A 23479-nucleotide genomic window follows, 5' to 3' on the forward strand; every position below is an offset into this window, starting at 1 on the left:
CTTTCTTCTTTTCCAAGTTTAAGCATTTGACCATCACCATGCCATCACCATTGTCATGATCTTCGCCATTGCTTCATCACTTGGAGTAGTGCTACCTATCTCATAATCATCTTGATAAACTAGGTTAGCACTTAGGGTTTCATCAATTAACCAAAACAAAACTAGAGCTTTCAGCCACTAACATGGTTAGCATGTTCAAAGCAAAAATGGGAAAATTTTACAAGAGCCTCGCGACTTCTATACCAACCACAACCTACACCGTGTTCAAGTACACCTCTTGATGCAACCAATCGTGCAAAAACATAGCTCTAGTGCTTAACCATTTTTGTTGGAAATCGGATGCCAAAATAGCATTGTCTACTATCGTTTCCGACGTAGAGAGAATAATAATTTAGCTAGCTAGAACTAACAACCTTTAGCGCTTTTGCCATAATTTTTAATATGCCCAAACTGAATTAATCTCAACCACTACGCATTTCATACACTCGTCCATACGTCATACTAACTTGTAGAAACAAAACATCTAGGAACGAATTAACCCGTTGTTCAATATAATTCACCAAAATGACACTTTTAAACAAAAGTTAAAATTTTAAAATCCGAGAAAATCGTTTCGGTAAATCCCCTTAGGTCTAAATCTCGGTGCTAAACCAGATCGTAACACCAGGGGTGTTACAACAGGGGCACTGTCTAGAAATTCCGCAAACCGACCTCGAGCCAGGCCATCCTCCGGCCTACCTCTCCCCACTTCTGCTTCCTCTCCCTCCCTCGAGCTCCACTGCTCCGCTCTGCTCGGCCTCGGCGTGCGGTACTCGCTACAGCTCGGGCTGGCGGAAGGATAGCATGTCGGCCTTGGCGTCGTCGCCACCGGCTGGCGAGGAGACGCAGGAGGCGGTGCCCATCAGGCACTGCAAGGGCGTCAACGACCTCGACAAGGTCGTGCTCCGCTAGGTCCGGGGTAGCTCCATAGTGGTACCCGTCTGCCACTCCCGCGAGTCACCAGGCATGTTCCGGCTGCCTCATGCCGACGCAGATCCACGACGCTTGGCATGGTGTTGTTCAAAGCTTGATTTCTCGGTTGCTGCCCCGGCCTTTTCCCTCCCTTATGTTGCATATGTATGTTTTAAGTGTTTTCAGATGTATGTTGCAATTGTTTTATTTTGATGTTGTAAAAGTAGATTGAGAGATGTTACACATATTGTATATGTTGCAAGTGTTTTAGAAGCATGTTGCAAGCGTTTGTTCAAAATGTTTTATCTGCTTTCTGACGTATGTTGCAAGAGTTTTTATCTGGATATTGCATATGTTTCACACATATGTTGCAATAGTATGTTTCAAATGTTTCAGTTGTTTCAATTTTATGTTGCAACAAGTGGTTTCATGTTGCAAGTCGTAATTTGGGATGTTTCATGTGTTCCACACACATATTACAAGTGTTTTATATTGTTCGGCCGGGGGCGAGCGGACTGGGCGCGCGGTGCGCCGGGGGCCGATTGATAGGGGCACTAGGGGCCGGCAGACGGTGGTGTTGCGGTCCGGGTGCGTTGGGGGTGTGCTCGTCCTCAGCCGAATCCTAAGTGCCGCCCGCGCGGAGAGAGAGGATGGGCTCAGGGGCGACCGACGGGCACAGAGACGGGGGCGAAGTGCATGCGTGGGGCGCGGCGAAGGCAGATGGGGTCGGGACGAAGGCAGACGGTGGCGGGCTGCACAGGCGTCCGAACGCGTGCGTCGGTCCGGACGGTCCGGGCGCTAGCCACGCCCTTCCATGAAGAGTCTTCTCACATCCTCTTCCATTTTTTGCTAAAAAAACATCCTCTTCCAATTCCAATCCCACGTCGCCATGCCTTTTTAAAAAAAATTTATTAATTTCTTCTCCTTAGTCTTGCACAATCGAAAGTGTTGTGCTAGTTAACTCTAAATTGAACATCTGATCTACTTGCATTGCGTGGATCATTTTGGAGTTGGGTACTTGGGTATTCCCAGTTCCTAACCAAAATGAAGAAAAAAACTTATCTGGTCTTAAAGTAACCAAAGAAAGTTCCTAACCAACGCCCGTGTCTACATCTTGATTGGGCTACTCGATGGCAAGTGGGCTGGTGTACTAGTTAGTCAGCACAACCGGCCCGCCCGACACATTCCTCGAACACAAAATGGTCACTAGTCAGCACAAATACGAGGAGAAGGCCTTGAAGGATCAGGCAGCGACCTCAAGCTCGAGGCAAGTAGACAGGCCTTGAAGGATCAGGGAGCTGTAGCGGGTAAGCAAGCTAAGGCGGAGGCGGCAGATAGCAGCAAGCAGATATTACTTTTTTTAATAAAAAAAATAACTTGATAAGGTTTGTTGTGTACTGTGTAGATAAACTTTTTTGTTTTTTTAAACAAAACAATTAAATTCCATTTTCCGAAAAACGACATTTCTAAATATAATAATCCAACAATAATACATCTTTGGAGACTCATACTATGGTGGTACGACTTTGAATTTCGCTCATCCACGCATGAAGCACTTTCATCCTGAGATTGTCATGTTTTCATTTCTGAATAATTAATGTTATTTTTCCCATAGAGCGAAACTAAGATAAATCGTTCCAAGGGGATATGGCTTTATAAAATCTCATATTAATATAAAATGGTTTTTAAGTCTATATGACATTATATTACTTTAAAAATTTATAGACAGAAGTATATATATATATACCTGTAACTTTCAAAGAAAAAGTTATTTTATAAAAACAAAGAGTGATGTATTGAGTACCATCTAGGTCCCCAAGGCCCAAGCTCCTAAAATGTACATTTGGTCTCTAACTGTACCAATTACATCACATGAAGTATATATAATCCTGTATTAAACTATCTATGTAGCATGATGATTGGACACTGAAATGGATCCATGTCAGCCCCGCTTCTTCTTTCTCTTTGTCCTATCTCTTCCTCTTCTATCTTCTCCATTTTCCCTCGGCGGCCCATCTATTTTTAGCACAAGAGGCGTGGCTCTAGTTTCTAGGAACACGAGTGGCGCGATGGAGTTACCGAAGTCGTAGAGGCTGGCATTGCCGCATTGGGACGATGGCACAAGAACCAAGAGCAGCTCTAGACAGAGGATTTGAACCTAATGCATAATTTATCATGTTTTATAGAGATTTGAACCTCATATGATGCAATTGGTCAGTTTAGGGACTGTTTATCATGTTTTTGATCTGTGAATGAAATTTGGATGACACTCTCTGCTAAGTTTGTTTAAAATAACTATTCACATGGACGATCCTTGCACGTTGTATTTTCAGCGTTGCATACTTGTCTTGCCACATGAACGATTACCACACGAATTCACTTGGTTTTTTTTCAGCTCGGATCTGAAGCCTAGAACGGAATCAGGTGGCAGACACGTGAGAACGCGACCCCTCAATCTACGGGTCCCATGCGCTGGCGACAAAGATAAATATGCAAATTGATCCTGGTTGTAGCGAAAGGTTTCGTGGTGTAGTTGGTCATCACGTCAGTCTAACACACTGAAGGTCCCCGGTTCGAGCCCGGGCGAAACCATATTTTTTTTATACAAACAATCTTTTTATTAAATTTTTTGTCCAATAATTTATTTTGTGACGCTACGCATGGCTATCAGTTCCCATCCCAAGATGCTCCTCGTCACTTGATCACGAGAACCAAATCACAAACTATAAATGCAAAAACCAAGTTCCAATCTCAACCGAAAGCAACCGAGACGATCGCACATACTACGCACCACAAAACAACATGCAAACGAGATTGTTCAGCCCGTCACTGTCCTATTAACTTAGGACAAGGAAAATGAGCATCATTACACGTACGGCGATGATGCAAGATGCAAATGATCGGTTTACCCATATTCAGCATATTTTTTTAGCCGAAAGAATGTTTTTCTTTCGGAACAATTCAGAACTGTGCTTTTCAGCAAAGTTTCAGCCAGCGAACGTGACCGAGTACTGGGGTCTGGGGAGATGAGATCCATACACATGTGGCGGGCAAGGCATCGATCGGAGGCGCGGAATTCGCGCGGTTTCTGCGCATGTCCAATTTATGTCGATGTGCGCTTCATCATCCATTCATGCACGAATCCAGCATGATTCTGTTGTTTATTCATCCGCCTCCGATCCAGTGGATGCAATGCAATGCAATGCACAATCTTGATTTTGCGAAAACAAAAAAAATGTTTTCAATGAATTTTTGGTCAACTTCAGTAATCTTGGCCCTTTGCTGTTCTCAAACTCAAATTTTCACCGATATAATGACTCCGAGCAGAGAAACCTAGTAAATTTCTAGATACAGCCGGCAACCTAGTCTACCGGTAAAAGAATGAGATCCGTTCTTGCCCTTGCAGAACTAGTAGCTCAAGTAAAGCTGGAAAATTTGCAGCTGCAACTCACCAGACGCAGCAGAGCCTCATCACTTCATCAGGCTCAAATGTAACAGCGGTGTAAGTGTAACATCAGCGAAAAGAGGAGAGGAACTGCGACTCATGCATTGTACTGTATCATTGTGCTTCTGAGATTTGCTACCAATCGAATCAAGCATGTCATCTCCATCCACCACGTCCACAGCAGCAGCAGCAGCAGGAGTGCGGGCGTCTCCTCTCCTGATGGGGCTGATCCATCCATCCTTGCTGAGTTCGCCTCCTGTAGACCAAATCCTTCCACAAACAGAAGGGTGATGGTCAAGTCTCCAGCACTATTTATTCTTCAGATAAGAGTCGTATCATGTCGGCATGGTGCCGCTGCCGCTGCCACCGCCACCGCATACGTGTTGGTTGCTCAGAGGTTCCCAGATGCTCAAGCTTGCACGATCTGCCTGCCCATGGCCTTACAACACACTGCGTGCGTCTTAGTAATCCAAATTGATTCTTGTAGGAGGACCACCTGTGTGCTCTGACTTCTTCTGTTCATTCATTCCCCCTAGCGGCTTGTGCTTGATGGTATATCACTGCATACATAGCAACAGTGTCAAAGATGATCAGAGAAAAAATAGCAAAACTTAATTTTGTCACCAAAATATTCTATACATTATTGATTAGTATGTTCTAGGGAATGCAAGTGAGTTTTATATGCCAAGAGATATTCTATTTCTCGCCGGTGCTAGAATGCGGCAGACATGTTGGTTTTCCCCTGACATCTTATATTATGTTTGGGGTATTCAATCTTGGGGAACAAAATTATGCAGAACATGGGTATCAAATCAGGAACATCTATCATATGGCCAAGCCTTATTTAATATCATAAGCTCAGCATCATATCAGACAAATGCACAGGTCTAATTTATGAATTCTTTCGGGGATAATGCTAACCATGTTGGTTGTTGATACTGTCATACTGACAGAATAAAGGAACCAAGGAAGCAACTCATGATGCTAGTTGTGTGCACTAGTTGCTGCCGTGATGCAATGCAAGTCCTTGTTGCACTCCTTATCCTGTCGGCATCAAGAAAGTAATGCTGTACCGAATTGTTTGTGAACTAGTCCACTTGTTTCCGCTAATTTGACGGAACAGTCCAATTAATGCAACAGGGACCGGGCGAAGTGGATGTACAACCGCCGCAGCCTAGTTCATCTAGGCATCTACTGATACGATAGGTCTGCAAGAGCTGCCAAAGAAGAACTAAATGTCAAAAACTGATCTATCTAGTTTCTAGTGGTCATATCAGTTCATACCAGGACAACTTGATATGCTCCAACTTGGGACACGTTAGGTAAGTCAGCTAAAGCGCTAAAGGAAATGATCACGGGAACAATTCCACACGGTTAAGCTAGCACTTGTGATAGTGTATGGCAATGAAGATCACAGAAACCTTTGTATTTCAGTGACTGAAGAACAAAAACTGACCTGAAAAACAACTTACTGCACTGTGGACCTGTGGCGGTCTTATGTTCCAGTTCCATCAGAGGATGATGGTAGCTCGGCCTCCAAAGCCGGAGCTGCAGTGCCTGTCAGTAGCTCTTGAATCTGATTCACTTGTACCATCTGTTGGCCATAGCTAAATAAACCTGGCACCTGCAAGGATTTCGGGACCCTGAGATAAGCTTGATGATTCGGCTAAGCTCTGAACATGAAGGATTTGTGAAATTCCGACAATAACCTGAGGCGGTGTTGTCAGTGCATCATTATCATTAGGATGAAGGAAGGGATTTCTGGGCAGGGCCATGCGATTGCTTTGAGCTTGGTCTGTTACACTGGGTGCATTGGTAGGAGGAGGTAAGATCTGGGGCATCTGATTCGGCAACGGGTTGTTCATGAAGGGTGGAGGTAGCCTCTGCATCTGGCTCAGGAACTGCACCGCCGGTGGCAGCATCCGCGCTGAATTCAAGCCCATGGTCATCAGCGGCATGAGCTGGTGAGCACCGGGGATCATCATCGGCGCCATCCCAGTAGTCATCCACATGATCTGAGGCATGGAAACATATCAGTATGCATGCCGAGACGACGGAAGTGATCAGGAAGGATATAATGCAGTATATATGCAGATCAGATCAATTGGGAAGTATCTTTTTTCAGACCTGAACTTGCATTTGGAGGGACTTCAAGTACTCAATTGCTTCATCTAGTATCGACGCTTTGTCGGTCTGAGCAATCGTCAGAATCAGCACAGCACTACTGTTAGAACAGAACAGAATCAAATTGCACAAGAACATGTTAGTGTGCTAGAATCTGTTTCTTCACCTTGTTGCAGTGAGGCACGAGTTCCTGCAGAGCTCGCATCTTTTCGTTGATCCGGTCCCTTCTCCTCTGCAGCATACATCAACAAAATCAAGAACACAACCATGGTATATAGCTGCAAATGGCAGGAGGAACCAGTTGGAGGTCTCAAGACAAGACTTACCCGCTCGGACATGTTGTGGACCTCGGCGGCGCGAGTCCTACGCTTGTTGGACGCAGGCCGCCTCGACGACGGCGGGGTCTCGTCGACGGTGTCGAACTCGGCGTCCTGCAAATGCGTTTCTTTTCTCTCACGAACTGAACACTGAAGTGGATTTTTTATGCAATCTGAACCAATTGGCAGGAGCAACAGAGAACGAGGAACACAACCTCGTCGAACTCATCCCTGCCCCTCTTGGGCAGCGGCGCATTGCTGTTCCAGCCGCTGGACGTGGACGCGCCGGCGCCCGCGGCCGCCAGGTCGTCCAGCGGCATCGGCACCGGCAGCGCCGCGGCGACGCCTACGTCGTCGACGTCGTCGTCCAGGTGCAGCGCCGCGACCACGAGGTTGCTGCCGCAGAAGCTGGAGCCGACCTCCCCGGCCGTCCGGCTGGACCCGGCACCGCTGTTCCCGCTCTTGGCGGCCGGGCGGGGCGCGCCCGCAGCGTCCCCGCCCACCACTTGGCCGTCGGCCTGCGCGATGCTCTGCCAGAGCTGCGAGTACACGTCCCCGCCCATCGCGCCGCCGGCGACGCCGCTGCACGGGAGCCACGGCAGCGCGGGTGGCTCCCCGGTGACGCCGCTGGCGCCCGTGTTGCCGGCGCCGACCTGGACCAGCGGCCGGTGGTGGTGGTGGTGGTGCGCCTGCGCCTGCGAGTGCGCCACGACGGCGCCGTCCTGCCACAGCAGCTCCACGAGCTCGCCGTCGGGGCTGCGGTTCCACGCGAACGCGGGAGGGTCAGGTCAGGGACTCGAACGCGACGCCGGGAACGAAACACAAGAAAGCAAATGGGAGGTTCGGTTACACGAATGGGGCCGCCTTGTGGCTCGTCGCCGGCCTCTCGCCGCCGTCCATGGCGAGCAGCCACTTCCTGGACCCGGAGGCGCCCAGATACCTGACGCCCATACCGGATCCCCGTCAGTGAATCAGTCACGAGATGGATGGCACAGAAGAAGCAGTGGAAGAACAGACAGATAAACAACTACTACTCCTACTAGTGATCAATCAACGAGGTGAGCTCTGACCTGCTTGCTACCTCTTCTTGTATAAGATGGATGGACGGAGCTTTGCTGTGCTGCAACTTGTATGTCGTACGAATAATGGATAAAACCAGCGGTGCTCCGATCGGAGGCGCCGGCGCCGCAAACTGAACTGAAAGCCGTGGGCTGCTTCTGCTTGGGGTTCGAGAGAGGCGGAGCACAGTCTCTCTGAGCTCCAGCATTTGTATGGAAGGGAGGAGGAGTTGGCATCGCTGTCGGAGATCTTTGGGCCGGGACGCATCGCTCTCACTCTCCCCTCGGAATCGGCAACTTGGACGAAGAAAAAGATTTCACTTCACTCCACCTGTCCTCTGCCAGTCTGCCGACTGTGGTGTAGCGCCGCTGCAGGAGCAGCACCACCATAACTCTGCCTCAGCCAGTCTGCCTGCCAGTTGCTGCAGTACAGGAGCAATGGAATTTTAATAAAGGCCTTATTTAGGGGGTGTTTGGTTCCAGGGACTATTTTTTTTTAGTCCCTGTCACATCGGATGTTTGGACACTAATTTGGAGTACTAAATATATTCTAATTACAAAACTAATTACACAGATGGAGACTAATTTATGAGACGAATCTATTAAGCCTAATTAATCCATCATTAGAGTATATTTACTGTAGCACCACATTGTCAAATCATACACTAATTAGGCTTAATAGATTCGTCTCGCAAATTAGTCTCCATCTATGTAATTAGTTTTGTAATTAAAATATATTTAATACTCCAAATTAGTGTCCAAACATCCGATGTGACAGGGACTAAAAAATAGTCCCTGGAACCAAACACCCCCTTAGTCCTCCTAAAAATTTATGCCCTATACAATCAAATGTTGAATACATGCACATATTATTAAATATAGACTTAAAAATAATTAATTACATAGATTATGACTACTTTAATTAGTTTATAATTTAATAATAAAGTACTACAATAACATATGTACTAATGATGAATTAATTAGGTTTAATAAATTCATCTCGTGGTTTATTGACGGATTCTGTAATTTAATTTTTTATTAGTATCTGACGATGTGACACCTCGAAAAACTAAGCCAGGCTAAAGTTAGGGCATGTTTGGTTCCAAATAAGTCACCTATTTATAAGTTAAAAAGTGAAATAAGTGATTGATTTTGTTAAACACCACCAACTTATAAGTCACCCCTATTTATAAGAAATAAACTGGTTCATCCTGCTTAAAACTTATAAGCCACCCTTTTCTACGTAGGACCATACCTTTTACTTAACAGGTATGAACTTATAAGTTATCTACAACTAAATAGACATGATTTATAAGTCACTGATTTTTAATCATCTGACTTATGGAAATAAGACAGAGCCTTAATATCTGGTTCTCGATCGGGCTTGGATTCAATTTGGGCCTCGTTTAGATGCTGAAAAAATTTCAAACCGATGAATAGTACCACTTTCGTCTTATTTGACAAATATTGTCCAATCGTGGACCAACTAGGCTCAAAAGATTCATCTCGTGATTTTCAACTAAACTGTGTAATTAATTATTTTTTTTACCTACATTTAATACTCTATGCAAGCGGCTAAAAATTGATGTGATGGAGAGAGAGTGAAAAAACTTGGAATTTTAGTGGCATCTAAACAAGGCGTTGATATGAAAGCACAGGTCTCTTTGTTGTCAAATCTGAAAATCTGAACAAGTTGGAACTCGTACTAGGAATTCAGAACAGCTTGGGACCAGGTTCGGACCGCGGTTGGACGTTTTCCGAAGCGTTCGGCCGTCCGTCGTCTACCGGCAGCAACGCGAGTGTGCCAACTGGACACCTACAATCGTACACACAGCTCTTTCATACGGTGTATGTAACCAAATACGTCGTACTGTTGATTTCATCTCTTCCTTTTTCCGTCGCTTTGCTAAAACTTTGCTGCAGCCTACTGAATTTACATGCCTACTCCATGTTTCTATCCGTAATTTTTTTTTGCAATTCTCACTTCTCGAAATGTCAAACAATTTAGCCAAAACTATACGAAAAATATAAACATTTATCATACGAGAATGTAAATGTTACTAGGTTTGTTACAAGATATATTTCCATAGCAAACCTATTCGGAGACATAAATCTGGTTAAATTTTAGAAAATTGACTTGTCCAAATTCTAGAATTGTATTTCTTTAATAGACTAGTACTTTAGGACCTCTTCCAATGCTTTGCTGGGGCATTTGGACAATAAGTAACATGATTGATATTTAAAAAAAACTACATATAAAAGTGTAAAAGTGATTGTACCTGTGTATAAGTTACTTGTAATCTATTAACTTAGTATTTGATCTACAAAAGAAGCCTCCATATTAATTCTCAGCATATAAGATATCACGTTAATGAGGAGAAAATAAAATAAAGTACCCGACCACTGCCATTACATAGAGATTAATACGCACCCTTATACCTATTTATATATTGTCTACCATGACATTACCTAAAACATAATATCAAAAAAATTATATCATTTCTCTATGTTAAAGAAAACGAACTCAACTTTCTTTGTTCTACCCTCATGCATGTAAGATCCAAAATTGACTTTGTTTGATAAACAAAAGATACCTTCGTGGTGTCGGCCAAGTGATAAATCTTTGCCACACCTTGGTCAAATATCTTAAGTTTCATATCAAAATATCTATTGATATCAAATATAATTAAAAAGGAAGAAGTTTATTTTGTTCATTAACTACTCCACGAGTTTGTTTTTGTCATTCAACTCTAAAACCAAAATATTTGGCCATTGAACATCAATACTGGTCAAATGTAGCCTGCTAGATGGTTTCAAAGGTGTTTTTTATATATCTTTTTTGAAAATAATAAAAATATAACTATTCATTTGGATTTGTTGCTATTTATTATTCGTATTCCTTGTTTTTTATTGCACATAATCATGTTTGTTACTTACTTAAATTGTCTTTTTCCACTACATTATATTGGAGACTGACGAAAAGAATCTACAACTGACTACGAGTTAACATATATAAGATAATGAAAAAGACACCAATCTTGTATGTGACATGCTCCATATAGATCATATATAACCATCACACCTTGTAGAATCTCTGGTTGACCTAGAGGGGGGTGAATAAGTCTGTCAAAATAAACACTCAAACTTTTATCAAATTCATCCTGCGGCACTACCGCTCTGGAGGGCGGCACTGCCGAACTGCGGCACTGTCGGACCAGAACAGCGACACTACCGCACCTGCAGACAACTTTGAGTCACAGTTCAAAATCAGTGAATAGAAACTTAGATCGGAGAAATTTCTCAGCCTACTGTAGGTATAATAGTCACAGATCAAGAGCTAGAAGTTGTAGGAATACCACACACAAGTAGATCGACTAGAAACCCTAGAAATCGACTCAACAACAATATGACATACAAGTAATGTAAATCAAGCACAAGAGACACAATGATTTATCCCATGGTTCGGCTCGCCATCAAGGCTTACCTACGTCCACGTTGTTGAGGTTAGCAACTAAGGCTTTGGGCTTTCCAACCCTTCCTCGTTCACAAGTCAAAAGACTTAACTCTTGAGATGAGGGGTGAGTTTACTAGCTTCAAGGGATGGTTACAAACCTCCCGGGGCTGCCACACAAGTTGGTAAGCTATACGGACGACGCTCTAGCCGGCTAGGAGCCAAGCTCCAAGAGTAACAAACACAACCGCCGACCAAAATGTGAACCAACTGCTCTTTTGAGTTGGGGAATCGATGGAGATACCCTCTAATCGAGTTTTGGACTATTTTCTCTCAAGGATTGATGGGAAAATCAATAGATTTACTTGAGGGCTCAAGGTCAACAATAAAGGGAGAGAGAGAGAGAGGCTCATTTCTGTTTTGGACGAGCTAGAGTGAGGAAGAAGAGGCAGAGAGCCGTTGGAGAGGAGGGGAAGGGTATAAATACCCCTAGCCTCTAACAGTCACTCAAGTCACGGCAGTGTCGTACTGCGGCAGTACCTCTCTTCAAGTACGGCAGTGCCGCACCACGCAAGACAGCAAGGGTAAGAGTACAGTGTAGACTGTCTTAGCTGTGAATCTGAGGATGTATGTGTACGTTTGAGCACTTGATAGCACATATTAGCTTAAGCATTGTGTCCCCCTTTATAATACGGCTTTTCCTATACTCAAATTTAAAATATAAAATAATTTAAACCGCCTTTGAGTTTGAAGCCATCAACATTTGTAATTGGGGGCTCCTTCGTTTTGTGTAGCATCCTCGAATATAAATTCCCTGCTTATCATCTCAATAAATCTCATTAGTTCTCTAATTGCGTAGTCATTATCACCAAAACACACAATTAGGGCTTGATTGCACTTTTAATCTCCCCCTTTTTGGCGATTGATGACAACCCAATTAGAGCTTACAAAAGATATAAAATAAATACTGAGATTTTTCGAGCCATGGGTGTAGCCCTTTTCCAAAATGTGTGAATAGAGAATTGAATTCTCAAATTGGCATAAGATGCCAAGATTCATATTTTAGTGAAAGTGATGGGGCTCCCCCTACATCCATGCTCTTGTGGGGTGCTGCATACTGTGTCAAGTATGTAAAACGTGATGTGAATGACATTTTAGTTTATGCACAATATGTTTTGCTGTTACAGCTGGGTGCGGCACTGCCGCACCAGAGTGCGACACTGCCGCACTTGCTGTAATAGCACAGATCAGAACAAACACCACACAACATGTGATACATATAAAGATATATATTCTAGCACAATTGTATCATAAGCGACAGCATAGATTAATATATGTCCATATCCTACACATATATAAAGTACTTAAGTAGCATTATTACATAAATAGAGTTTCTAATAAACTCTCAAACTCTCACCTAACAAAGATTACTCTAAACAAATACAAACATGACTTTAGCTGCAGCAACCTCCTCTCTATGGCATCAAAAAAGTTGTTGACCCCTTTAATTTTTTCTTCCTTTGGCATAAAGCACCAAAAAAAGAAGAAAAGAAGAAAGATCAACACTCACTCCTCATCCTCTTGGATGGTGTCCCAATCGACATCATCCCCACCAGCAGCTCCACTAGCACCTGCAAAGTCCTCTCCACCACCATCATCATCATCGTCGGAGGAGGAGGAGGAAGAAGACACCACCGTCCTCCCTTAGCGATGAGTGGTCGAAGTGTGGTGCTCATGACTGGTGCTCCTCCTCATGGACTGCAAGGTGTACCTCAAACTCATGTGAGGATCAAGCTCTGGCTGCTCCTGCTCCTCCTCCTCCTCCTCCTCATCTTCTGAATCTGTCTCAGAAAGACTAGGGAGATCATCAAACCCCAGCGGTGACTGAACTGAAGAAAGAGGTGGCAGTCCTACATGCTCTCTAGCCTCTCGGTTGGCTTCACGATTCTCCAACCGGTCCTGATATGTGGTCCTCGCTGCATAGGTGCATATGGTGAAAATAGCCTTGATCCACTTTCCAAACTTCTCAATCTTCTTTTTCTTGCGAGGCCTAGAGCGAAACAACTCAGGCACGTCCACAACTGATGGAGAGCGTCTCACTGCCCTGCTAGCACCTGAGGCTTGGGTCTTCTCAATCTTATAGACAGTGTGAATACCATCTTTCTCAAATCTATAGCCAGTGACCCTCTCAATCATAAACATGAGATAGGGGGCATAGGGTATCCCCTTTCTCCCATCCTCCATGGCGTTCCTCTGCTCACGCCACATGAAGCGAGAGACATTAAACCTATCACCTCCAGGAGCAAATCTAGCAAGCACATTTCAGACATATCCATTAAGATCAGAGGATGCTCCATCTTTAAGATTGATTGTGTGCCTGATCAAATTGTTTAGAATGTAATAATAGGTCTTTAGGCCACTGACCTTCCCATCTACACTTCTCCTATCAATCCACATATATGCAATGTCGTGGATCTCAGCTCTAGCCTCATTATAAATATAAGTGAAGCCCCGCTCCTCCTCTCCAAAACCAAGGATCCGGTTGAAAGTCACAAAATCAACTCTATAATTCAGTCCCTCAGTCATCTAGTGAATCTCATTAGTGTAGATGCTATAGAAGAAAGTGATATGAAACTAGGCTAGCACTTCTTCATTCCAATTATATCTGAAGCTCATAATATTAGTGATGCCAAACAACTCACAAGCCTTGATCACCTTATTGAACTCAGGCTCATTCTTTCCCTTCATCTCCTCCCAATCAATATACTGCATCTTGACAACCTTGGATTTCTTAGAGTTGAAGTTCATAGATGCATAGAAGTTGGAATGAAACTCATTCCAAAACATGTAGTCAATCTCCAAATCGTTTGGCTGTTCATAGGGATTGTTTTCCCATACTTCTTCCATCATCTTTAGCTTTCCCGCATAATTGAGCACGGGATGAGGATGTGTGTCAATAGGATGCCTCAAAACTACATCCTCAGAATACTCTCTGATGTAGCTCCTGTCAAACTCCCCAAGATGAGGTAGAGTATCTGGGCAAGCACCTAAAGGAATGGTACGGCCAGCCCTCTCTAGGTTGTCCTCATCCTGAATCATTTGATCTCTCCTCCCCCCTATCTCTGGCAACATCTCTACCTACTGCACTATTGCTACCCCCTGTGGTCCTGCCACGACCATGACAAGGCATCTGCTTATCCTAAGGCTTGATCATCTTCCTCTTCCCCCTCCGGTCATTATCACCTCCAGAGGCCATCTATGCAAACAAATATCGGTCCAAATGAGAAACTGTACATAAGGGGTATAGAAGAACACTTGTAAAACACTCTGGATAGATAAGATGATTCAAATCTCGGGTTAGGAAAGCACCCTAAACCAATCTGGTCGAAGGGTACAGCACTACCGCACCCTAGGAGCGGCACTGCCGCACCTAGTGCTTCACCTCACCCATGATTTATTTCTTCTCAACTATTTAGACTATTTCTTAACCATTCTCCTAAACCACTAGACAATCTCAGAATGAGTATACCTAAACAAATAAATGGAGTTGTCTACAATGTAGGTAAAGTAGCTACATGTTTAAGATAGAAATACATCTGGTGCATAAATCCAACTAAAATAGAGAGTCATCGATGGAACAACATATGTATTTACATATTCATTCTATTGAGTGCGGCACTGCCGCACCCAACATGCGGCATTGTCGTGGGTACAGATGAGGCTCAACCAATGAATCTTTGTTTTGATTCAATTCATTCATCAAACTAGTTTCTACCCTAATCATGCAGTCACTAGAAACATCATTCAACAAAGATGGAGCTCCATGGCATAGATCGAGACTAGGTTAGGGTTTCACCTTGATTTATGCGGATTGAGGAGGAAAGGAAGAGAATGGCTCTGTTCACAGGCTTCAGCAGCTACTAGCGATGATGAGAAAGACCAGCAGCATGGCGTGGCACTGCTAGAGGTAGCAGCGGCATAGGATGTTGGCACGGCGACGCTGTGCGCGCGCGAGAGAGAAAGGAGAGAGAGAGGCGGCGGCTGTAGGTGAGAATGAGGAGAGAGTTACCCTGGGGCTAGGTGAAATAAGAAGACTAAATGGGCCTCCACAATAATTGATGTCATGGGCTAAATTTTGATTGAAATTCAAAGTGTGGCACTACCGCAATCCACACACGGCACTGTCGCAAGGCAGGTGCGACACAGTCGCACTCCCCTGAACAGCAAGATTTAGCTACTAACTAAATACCTCTATATATATAGGATATGGACACATATCTCAAGCACACTATGATCAGCAACAAATAATCAATACAAATAATGATCATAATGCACTTGTTTCTTATGATAAATATTTTTAAATACAATATTTAAACTTTTGCAATTCATTTCTCCTATCCGTGCTAGTTCATCAATTAAGGTGTTGAAAGGTCCTAATGGCTAGAGGGGGTGAATAGCCTAATAAAAATTTCTACAACAACACTTAATAAAATGGTTAGACAATTATGAGGCAAAGCAAGTATTACGCTAGCCTACTCAAAATGCAAGCCACCTACCTACTACAATTCTAATTTAGATAGTATCTATTCACACAATAGCTATGACACTACCCTATGTTAGTGTGCTCTCAAAGGCTAACTAAAGAGCCACACCAACCAATCAAGCAAGCTCTCACAATTAGCTACACTAAAGAGCTTGATAGCTAGTTTGCGGTAATGTAAAGAGAGAGATCAAGAAGGTTATACTGCCGTGTAGATGAAGGAACCAATCAATCACAAGGATGAATAATAATGAAGACCAATCACCTCAGAATCAATGATGAACACAATGATTTTTTACCGAGGTTCATTTGCTTGCCGGCAAGCTAGTCCTCGTTGTGATGATTCACTCAATTGGAGGTTCACGCACTAATTGGCTTCACACGCCAAACCCTCAATAGGGTGCCACACAACCAACACAAGATGAGGATCACACAAGCCACAAGCAATCCACTAGAGTACCTTTTGGCTCTCTACCGGGGAAAGGCCAAGAACTCCTCACAATCACCACAGTTGGAGCCGGAGACAATCACCACCCTCCGCTCAATGATCCTCGCTGCTTCAAGCCGTCTAGGTGGCGGCAACCACTAAGAGTAACAAGCGAATCCCACAGCGAAACATGAACACCAAGTGCCTCTAGATGCAATCACTCAAGCAATGCACTTGGAGTCTCTCCCAATCTCACAAAGATGATGAATCAATGATGGAGATGAGTGGAAGGGCTTTGGCTTAGCTCACAAGGTTGCTATGTCAATGTAAATGGCCAAGAGTGTGAGCTTCAATCGGCCATGTGGCTTAAATAGAAGCCCACACAAAATAGAGCCGTTGTACCCCTTCACTGGGCACAACACGAGGTGACTGGACCCTCCAATCATATTGACCGGACGCTGGACCTCAGTGTCCGGTCGCCCGATGATAGCCACATGTTCCAATCTCAATGATCACTTGAGTTGACCGGACGCTGCGCTATAACTAACTAGGCGCTGAGCCACCAGCGTTCGATCATTTCTAGTAAGGTTCCAGAAACGTATTTTGCCCACCAGACGCATCCGGTCATGCATGACCGGACCCTGCTAGCGTTCGATAGGAGACCCTAGCCTCTGTGCGCTGCCCGACAACAGGACCAGACCCTGCCTCCAGCGTTCGATCGCTGAACGACCCAGCGTCCGGTTGTTTGACCAACGCCAGCGTCTCCGCTGTTACAACTGACCGGACGCGCTGGTTCCACTGGGACCAGTGTCCGGTCACCTTGTGACCAGCGAGACTAACTCCTTTTCACCTCAAACTTCTTCACCCTTGCTCAAATGTGTCAATCACCAAGTGTATCACCTTGTGCACATGTGTTAGCATATTTTCACAAACAATTTCAAGGGTGTTAGCATTCTACTAGATCCTAAATGCATATGCAATGAGTTAGAGCATCTAGTGGCACTTTGATAACCATATTTCGATACGAGTTTCACCCCTCTTAATAGTACAGCTATCAAACCTAAATGTCATCACACTCTCTAAGTGTCTTGATCACCAAAACAAAATAGCTCCTATGGTTTATACCTTTACCTTGAGCTTTTTGTTTTTCTCTTTCTTCTTTTCAAGTTTAAGCACTTGATCATTATTATGGCATCATCATCATTATGCTATGATCTTCATTTGCTTCACCACTTAGAGTGTGCTACCTATCTCATGATCACTTGATAAACTAGGTTAGCACTTAGGGTTTCATCAATTTACCAAAACTAAACTAGAGCTTTTAGGTGTGCTATAGTTCAAACCATGTTATGAGAATCAAGTATATTTAGCTCACTACGCAAAGCACAAAACCTTAACTCATCAAGAGGCTTAGTGAAGATATTGGCTAGTTGCTTTTCGGTGCTCACGTGGCGAATTTTGATATCTCCTTTGGCTTCGTGGTCTCTCAAGAAATGATGTTGGATGTCAATGTGTTTATTTCTTGAGTGGCTTACAGGATTGTTGGCGAGCTTTATGGTACTTTTGTTGTCACACAAGAGTGGGATTTTGGTGAAGTGACATCCAAAATCTTGAAGGGTTTGTCTCATCCAAAGTAGTTGAGCACAACATGCACCAGTTGCAATATACTCGGCCTCGATGGTGGAAAGGGCTACACAATTTTACTTTTTAGAACTCCAAGACACTAGGGACCGTCTAAGGAATTTATATGTCCTTGAAGTGCTTTTTTGATCTAGTTTGCAACCGGCGTAATCAGAATCTGAATACCGAAGTAGATCAAACCTATAGCCCTTAGGATACCACAAGCCAAGGTTAGGAGTGTGTACTAAATATCTCAAGATTCTCTTAACGGCCACTAAGTGGCACTCTTTTGGATTAGCTTAAAATCTAGTACACATGCACACACTAAGCATAATATCGGGCCTAGATGCGCACAAATAAAGTAGAGAGCCGATCATGGAGCGATATACCTTAGTATCAATGGCTTTCCCTTGACCATTGAGATCTAGATGTCTATTGGTTGGCATAGGAGTTTTTGATAGGCTTGGCATTCACCATATCAAACTTCTTGAGCATATCATGGATGTACTTCGTTTGGCTAATAAAAGTTCCATCCTTCACTTGCGTGATTTGAAATCTAAGGAAGAACTTTGTGTCGGTGTGAAAAATACATCGACACGTGGCAAGCCGGAAGGATCTGCTTGATGGAGCTAGAGATCCGCTTGGCTTCAACGCAGGGATAACCGATCATACGTATTCCTTCCAAGGCGTGCCAGTCAATTTGACCCTACAATTAATAAGGAGAGAAAATTTATCAGTAATTTAAGTTGGAACGTGCTAGTCTCTGCCCAGATAGTTCCAATTGTGCAGCTTTGGGTGCAGCCAGACGTGAAAAGCGACTAAATAGCTGATACGCACAAAAATTGGCTGTTACGGACTATAAAGCTCATGGGTAGCATTTGACTTTATGTTGACAAGTACAATACACATAGATATAAATGGGATCATCAGCTAGATAGATATTACCAGTATAAAGCATTGAGCCGATGAATCTAATGAGAAAGAATATAGCATACGAATAAATCGACTATCTAATACAAATGGACCTACAAATGCTCTGAATCTAATATGTTACCACCAATAGTAAGGTTCGATCGGATCAATGGCAGCTATAATGATAGTAACAAACTAAAATCGAAGAATTCATAAAAACATCCATACTTCGATAGGCCTTTCGAAAGACATGCTATACGTGAAGGCTCGGATGAATCAGCTAAAATAGCCGATTCGGGTGAAGAGGACTACAGCATGTGAATAATCAACTATTTCACATGGACAAACCTATGGACTCCTTAGACTTAACCTATTATCTCTAATAGTGGGGGTTCAACCGGATCAATGTAGCCATGATAAAGACAACAAAACAAGCCCTTAAAGTTCACAGATCTATTCACGCTTAACAGAGTCATGGATGCACACTGTAGGCGTTAACGCACAGGCGATCGGCTATTTAGCCGATGCAGGCATAGCAAACAGCTAAGGTCACACTTAATCAGGAACAAATCTACTAACTAGCATCCTCTAATCTACAGTGCCATCAATGGGGATCGACCGGATCGTTATAGCCATAATGGTGAACTATAAATTAGATTTAACTAGCCAGCAAACATCTTTAAGATAATGCATGCCTTAACCGCGTACTATGCACGATCAGGATCGAAATAGAACGACCGATGAACATAACCCATCGCTCAGAGTAGGAAACATTATGTTGTAGTAAAACAAAAGATGGACTAAAAGGATATAAGGCCGATCTAACTCAATCTTAACCGGATGGATTGATGTTGCTGTAAACTAATAACAATAAAAACATCAGCAAGATCGGTAACTTAATGAATCTACCCAAAGGACGCCACCCTTAGATAGAGCTGATAACTTGACCTTAATCTAGTTCGAGCAGTGGAGGTCGACCGGATCGATGCAGCCGTACTTGAACTAGACAAGAGTTAATAACTAGCTTATAGTAAAGTTCATAGTAGAGGTAGATCGGATCGATGCAGCCATACAAACCAAAGTATAAACCATGACGATACTTACAGATAAATCAGAGGTCGGTCGGACCGATACAGCCCTGCTTGCTGAAGAACTTGCCGAGATCTACTCTACTCCTACTCCTAAGGGTTGACCGAAGCCGAAAAAAGTAAATAACTTGTGTTTGATTGATTGGATGTCCTTTATAATAGCTAGGGTCTAATATTTATACCCGGAGCCTAAACATGAATCCTACTTAAGTACGACTCATTACAATCTTTAGTATAGAATAAAATATTCCTAATTTAAGATAACTTGGACCCTAATCTTTTCCTTTTTGTAGAGTCCGGCATATTTCTTCCGGCGCTAACCGTAGCTTTTGTTGTTATCTACTGGTGCTTTCTAAAAAGTGCTGATTCCAGCGCTACATTTGAATCAGCTAATATAGTCTTTATGCAATCGATTCCTTGATGACACGATCTTGGGAGCTTCGAGTTCCTATAATTCTTCTTTCTAAATTTTGGTGTAAGCACTTCAATTCACCCATCATAGACATCTCAAATCTCTTGGTCATGATCCTACTAAATTCCTCACAAAAGGAATGATTAGTACTACCAAATATTATGTCATCGACATATATTTGGCACACAAATATATCTTTGCCAACTTTGTGAGTGAAAAGGATAGGATCGGCTTTGCCTATTTCAAAGCCTTGTTTAAGAAAGAATTCCTTAAGGCATTCATACCATGCTCTTGGTGTTTGCTTAAGCCCATAGAGCGTCTTTTAGAGTTTGTAGACATGGTTGGGAAACTTGTGGTCTTCAAAGCCCGTTGGTTACTCAACATAGACAAGTTCTTGAATAGGGCTGTTGAGAAATACACTCTTCACATCCATTTGATATAGCTTGAAGTCATGATGAGTGGCATAGGCTAGAAGCATTCGAATTGCTTCAAATCTTGCCACCAGTGCATATGTTTCTTCAAAGTCCAAGCCCTCCACTTGAGTGAAACCTTGAGCAACCAACCTTGCCTTGTTCCTTGTCACCACTCCATTCTTATCTTACTTGTTGCGGAATACCCACTTGGTGCCATTGACATTGGTATTGGATCGTTCCACCAAAGTCCACACCTAGTTTCTTTTGAAGTTATTGAGCTCTTCTTGTATGACCATCACCTAATCCGGGTCTCCAAGTGCTTGTTCTACCTTAAGAGGCTCCAAAGAGGAAACAAACAAGTAAAATTGACAAAAGTTTGCTAAATGTGAACGAGTTGTTACCCCCTTTTGAAGACTCCCAAGGATGTTATCAATGAGATGATCATGTTGTATTGTTTGCCTTAGCCTTGATGCGCAATGGTCTCTTGTTCATCTTCTGGATCTTCATCATCATCTTGCTCAAATATGGGTTGTAGGTTTTGTCCACGAGCTGGAGTCAAATCAGCTGCTGCTGACTGTGTACGTGCGGCACTGTCGCCCTCAAGTGCGGCACTGCCATGTGCAGTAGTTGCAGCAGGTGTTTGCTGTAGTGTAGCATTAGGTACGTCAGCTCCAATGGTTGCTTGGTGGTCATGATGCTCTTTGGTGGGTGAGGTGCTCCAACTTGCTTTCTGGCTTGACAAGCGCTATAAATCCTATCTTTCTCAAAGTGAACATTTGTTAGTCCAAGGATGTGTTCATCTTTTATAAGTTTGGCCAAGTTCCTCATCCCAACATGGGCTAGTCGACAATGCTAAAGCCAACCCCTGCTAGATTTTGCCACTAAACAAGTCTCAAGCTTAGCTTTACTTTTATTAAAATCAACTAAGTAAAGCTTGTTCTTTAATCGACCTATAAAGACAATAGAGGAATCCTCCGTTCTAAAGACTTCCACACCCTTATCCATAAAGAGACAATTATGGTCCATCTCACACAATTGAGAAACGGATAATAAATTATAACTTAATGAATCAACATGTAATATATTTGTAATTGAATGCTCAAGAGTTATAGCAACTTTACCGAGACCAATCACATCCCCCGTTGAATTGTCTGCAAAGACAATATTTTCATTTGAGTGCATCATCAGTGATTATGATGAGAACATACTCCTTTCTCCAGTCATATGATTTGTACATCCACTATCAAGCACCCAACTTGATCCACCGGAGGAGTATGCCTACAAAACAAGTTTAGTTGCTAGATTTAGGTCCTCAATTTGACTTGGGGCCTTGCATGTTAGTCATAAGAATCTTAGAAACCCAAAGAGAAGTATTTCTATATATGTTGATTTCCTTTCCAACATATTTTGCAACCACTTTCCCACTGCCGTTGTTCCTCAAAACAAAGCATGATGTCAAGCTTTATCGAGGTGCATAAGTCTTCGGTTGATAGGCATATTTATTCTTGGTGGCCTACATTGATTTCTTAGGCTTCTGGAAAACCTATTTCTCTTGGTACACCTTCTTGGGCTTAGTTTGATCAGGAGCAGAATTGGTAGCCTTCTCATTTTTGCAGGGTGTGGCACTGCCGCCCTTCACTGCGTCACTACCGCTGTGCAGCACTGCGCTCTGGGATGCTGCACTGCCATGGTCTGTGTAGGCTGATCTATACCAATTTTTCCTTCCTCTCAAACTACACACACTTATAGCCATTCACTATCCTTCTTCCATTTGTCTTGACTCCTTTTGTGTGTCCAAGCCCATGCTTGATTGAGGAATGCCTTCCTTGCTTGAATTGTGGATCTTTTGACTCATCATTCTTCTTGTCATTAGATTGGGTCTCACCCATCCACCATTTTCCAATGATTTTATTGAGCCTAGCAATCTCCTTTCTCATAGCCTCCATGTTTGTAAGGTTAGTGGAATAGGCATTCAAATCAAGATTAAAACATTTTCCATAACATTGACTAGTGGAGGGAGTAGAGGTTTCATTTGCCTTAGGGAGATGTGAGTTGCTATCCCAAAGAATGGCATATTGCATCTCAAGTTCTTTGTGCTTTTCATCCAAGTCACAATACTTTTACTTGTGAGCTTTATTTGCTTTTTTGCAATAGCATGGTCCTCTTGCTCTTTGGCCAAGGCCTTGCGTAAGGATTCCACCTCATTTCTCTCTAATGCAAGAGCTTCTTTGCTAGCAATGTAGAGATCCTCTTGTTGGATAAGAGTCTCTTCTCTAGATTCTAGCTCTGCTTGGACACTCTATACTTCCTCCATTAGCTTAGTGATGAATAATTTGGTCTTTCCATCTAAATTTTTAGTTATCATGTTTATTTCTTTATCACTAGATTCATCATAGAGCTATCACTAATATCACTAACTATAGATATCACTAGAAGGTTGAGGAGATTTGGCCTTCGATTTGGATTTTACCTTCTCACTCTTTGCCATGAGACAAATGTGAGGGGAGTAGTAGTCATCATCAGACATGTCATTGAAGAGCCTTGGTATAGGGGATGACTTGTGAATAGCAATAGTTGCAACCTTCTCATCCTCCTCACTTGTGCTCTCTCTAGTTGAGTCCCATTCATACCCAATATGAGCCTCTTCCATGTATTTCTTGCTCTTTCTACGGTCGGCCTTGTCCTCTTTCTTGTCCTTCTTGTATTTGTTGTCCTTGGTCT

At 43.2% G+C, this 23479-nt stretch overlaps 1 protein-coding gene and 1 non-coding gene across 3 annotated transcripts; one reads left to right on the plus strand and one right to left on the minus strand.

Moving 5' to 3' along the window:
- Window positions 1–3469: 3469 nt before the first annotated feature.
- On the plus strand, window positions 3470–3543 carry TRNAV-AAC (transfer RNA valine (anticodon AAC)). Its single transcript has one exon. It is a non-coding gene; the product is annotated as a tRNA-Val (tRNA).
- A 644-nt stretch (window positions 3544–4187) lies between these two features.
- Window positions 4188–8178, minus strand: LOC136545127 (transcription factor PHYTOCHROME INTERACTING FACTOR-LIKE 13-like). Of its 2 annotated transcripts, none has more exons than XM_066537160.1 (9): window positions 7919–8178; window positions 7688–7777; window positions 7053–7593; window positions 6847–6951; window positions 6687–6752; window positions 6524–6589; window positions 6106–6411; window positions 5853–6020; window positions 4188–4956 (listed from the first exon to the last, which is right to left on the minus strand). In XM_066537160.1, exons 1-8 carry the CDS (start codon window positions 8161–8163, stop codon window positions 5892–5894), a joined length of 1548 nt encoding a protein of 515 aa, XP_066393257.1. In that variant the 5' UTR covers window positions 8164–8178; the 3' UTR covers window positions 4188–4956; window positions 5853–5891. The 2 variants fall into 2 exon arrangements, with proteins under 2 accessions (XP_066393257.1, XP_066393259.1); XM_066537162.1 differs by having other exon boundaries at window positions 7908–8140.
- Between the last annotated feature and the right edge of the window lie 15301 nt (window positions 8179–23479).

Source organism: Miscanthus floridulus, chromosome 3, assembly GCF_019320115.1.
Source record: "Miscanthus floridulus cultivar M001 chromosome 3, ASM1932011v1, whole genome shotgun sequence".
Classification (NCBI taxonomy): Eukaryota; Viridiplantae; Streptophyta; class Magnoliopsida; order Poales; family Poaceae; genus Miscanthus; species Miscanthus floridulus.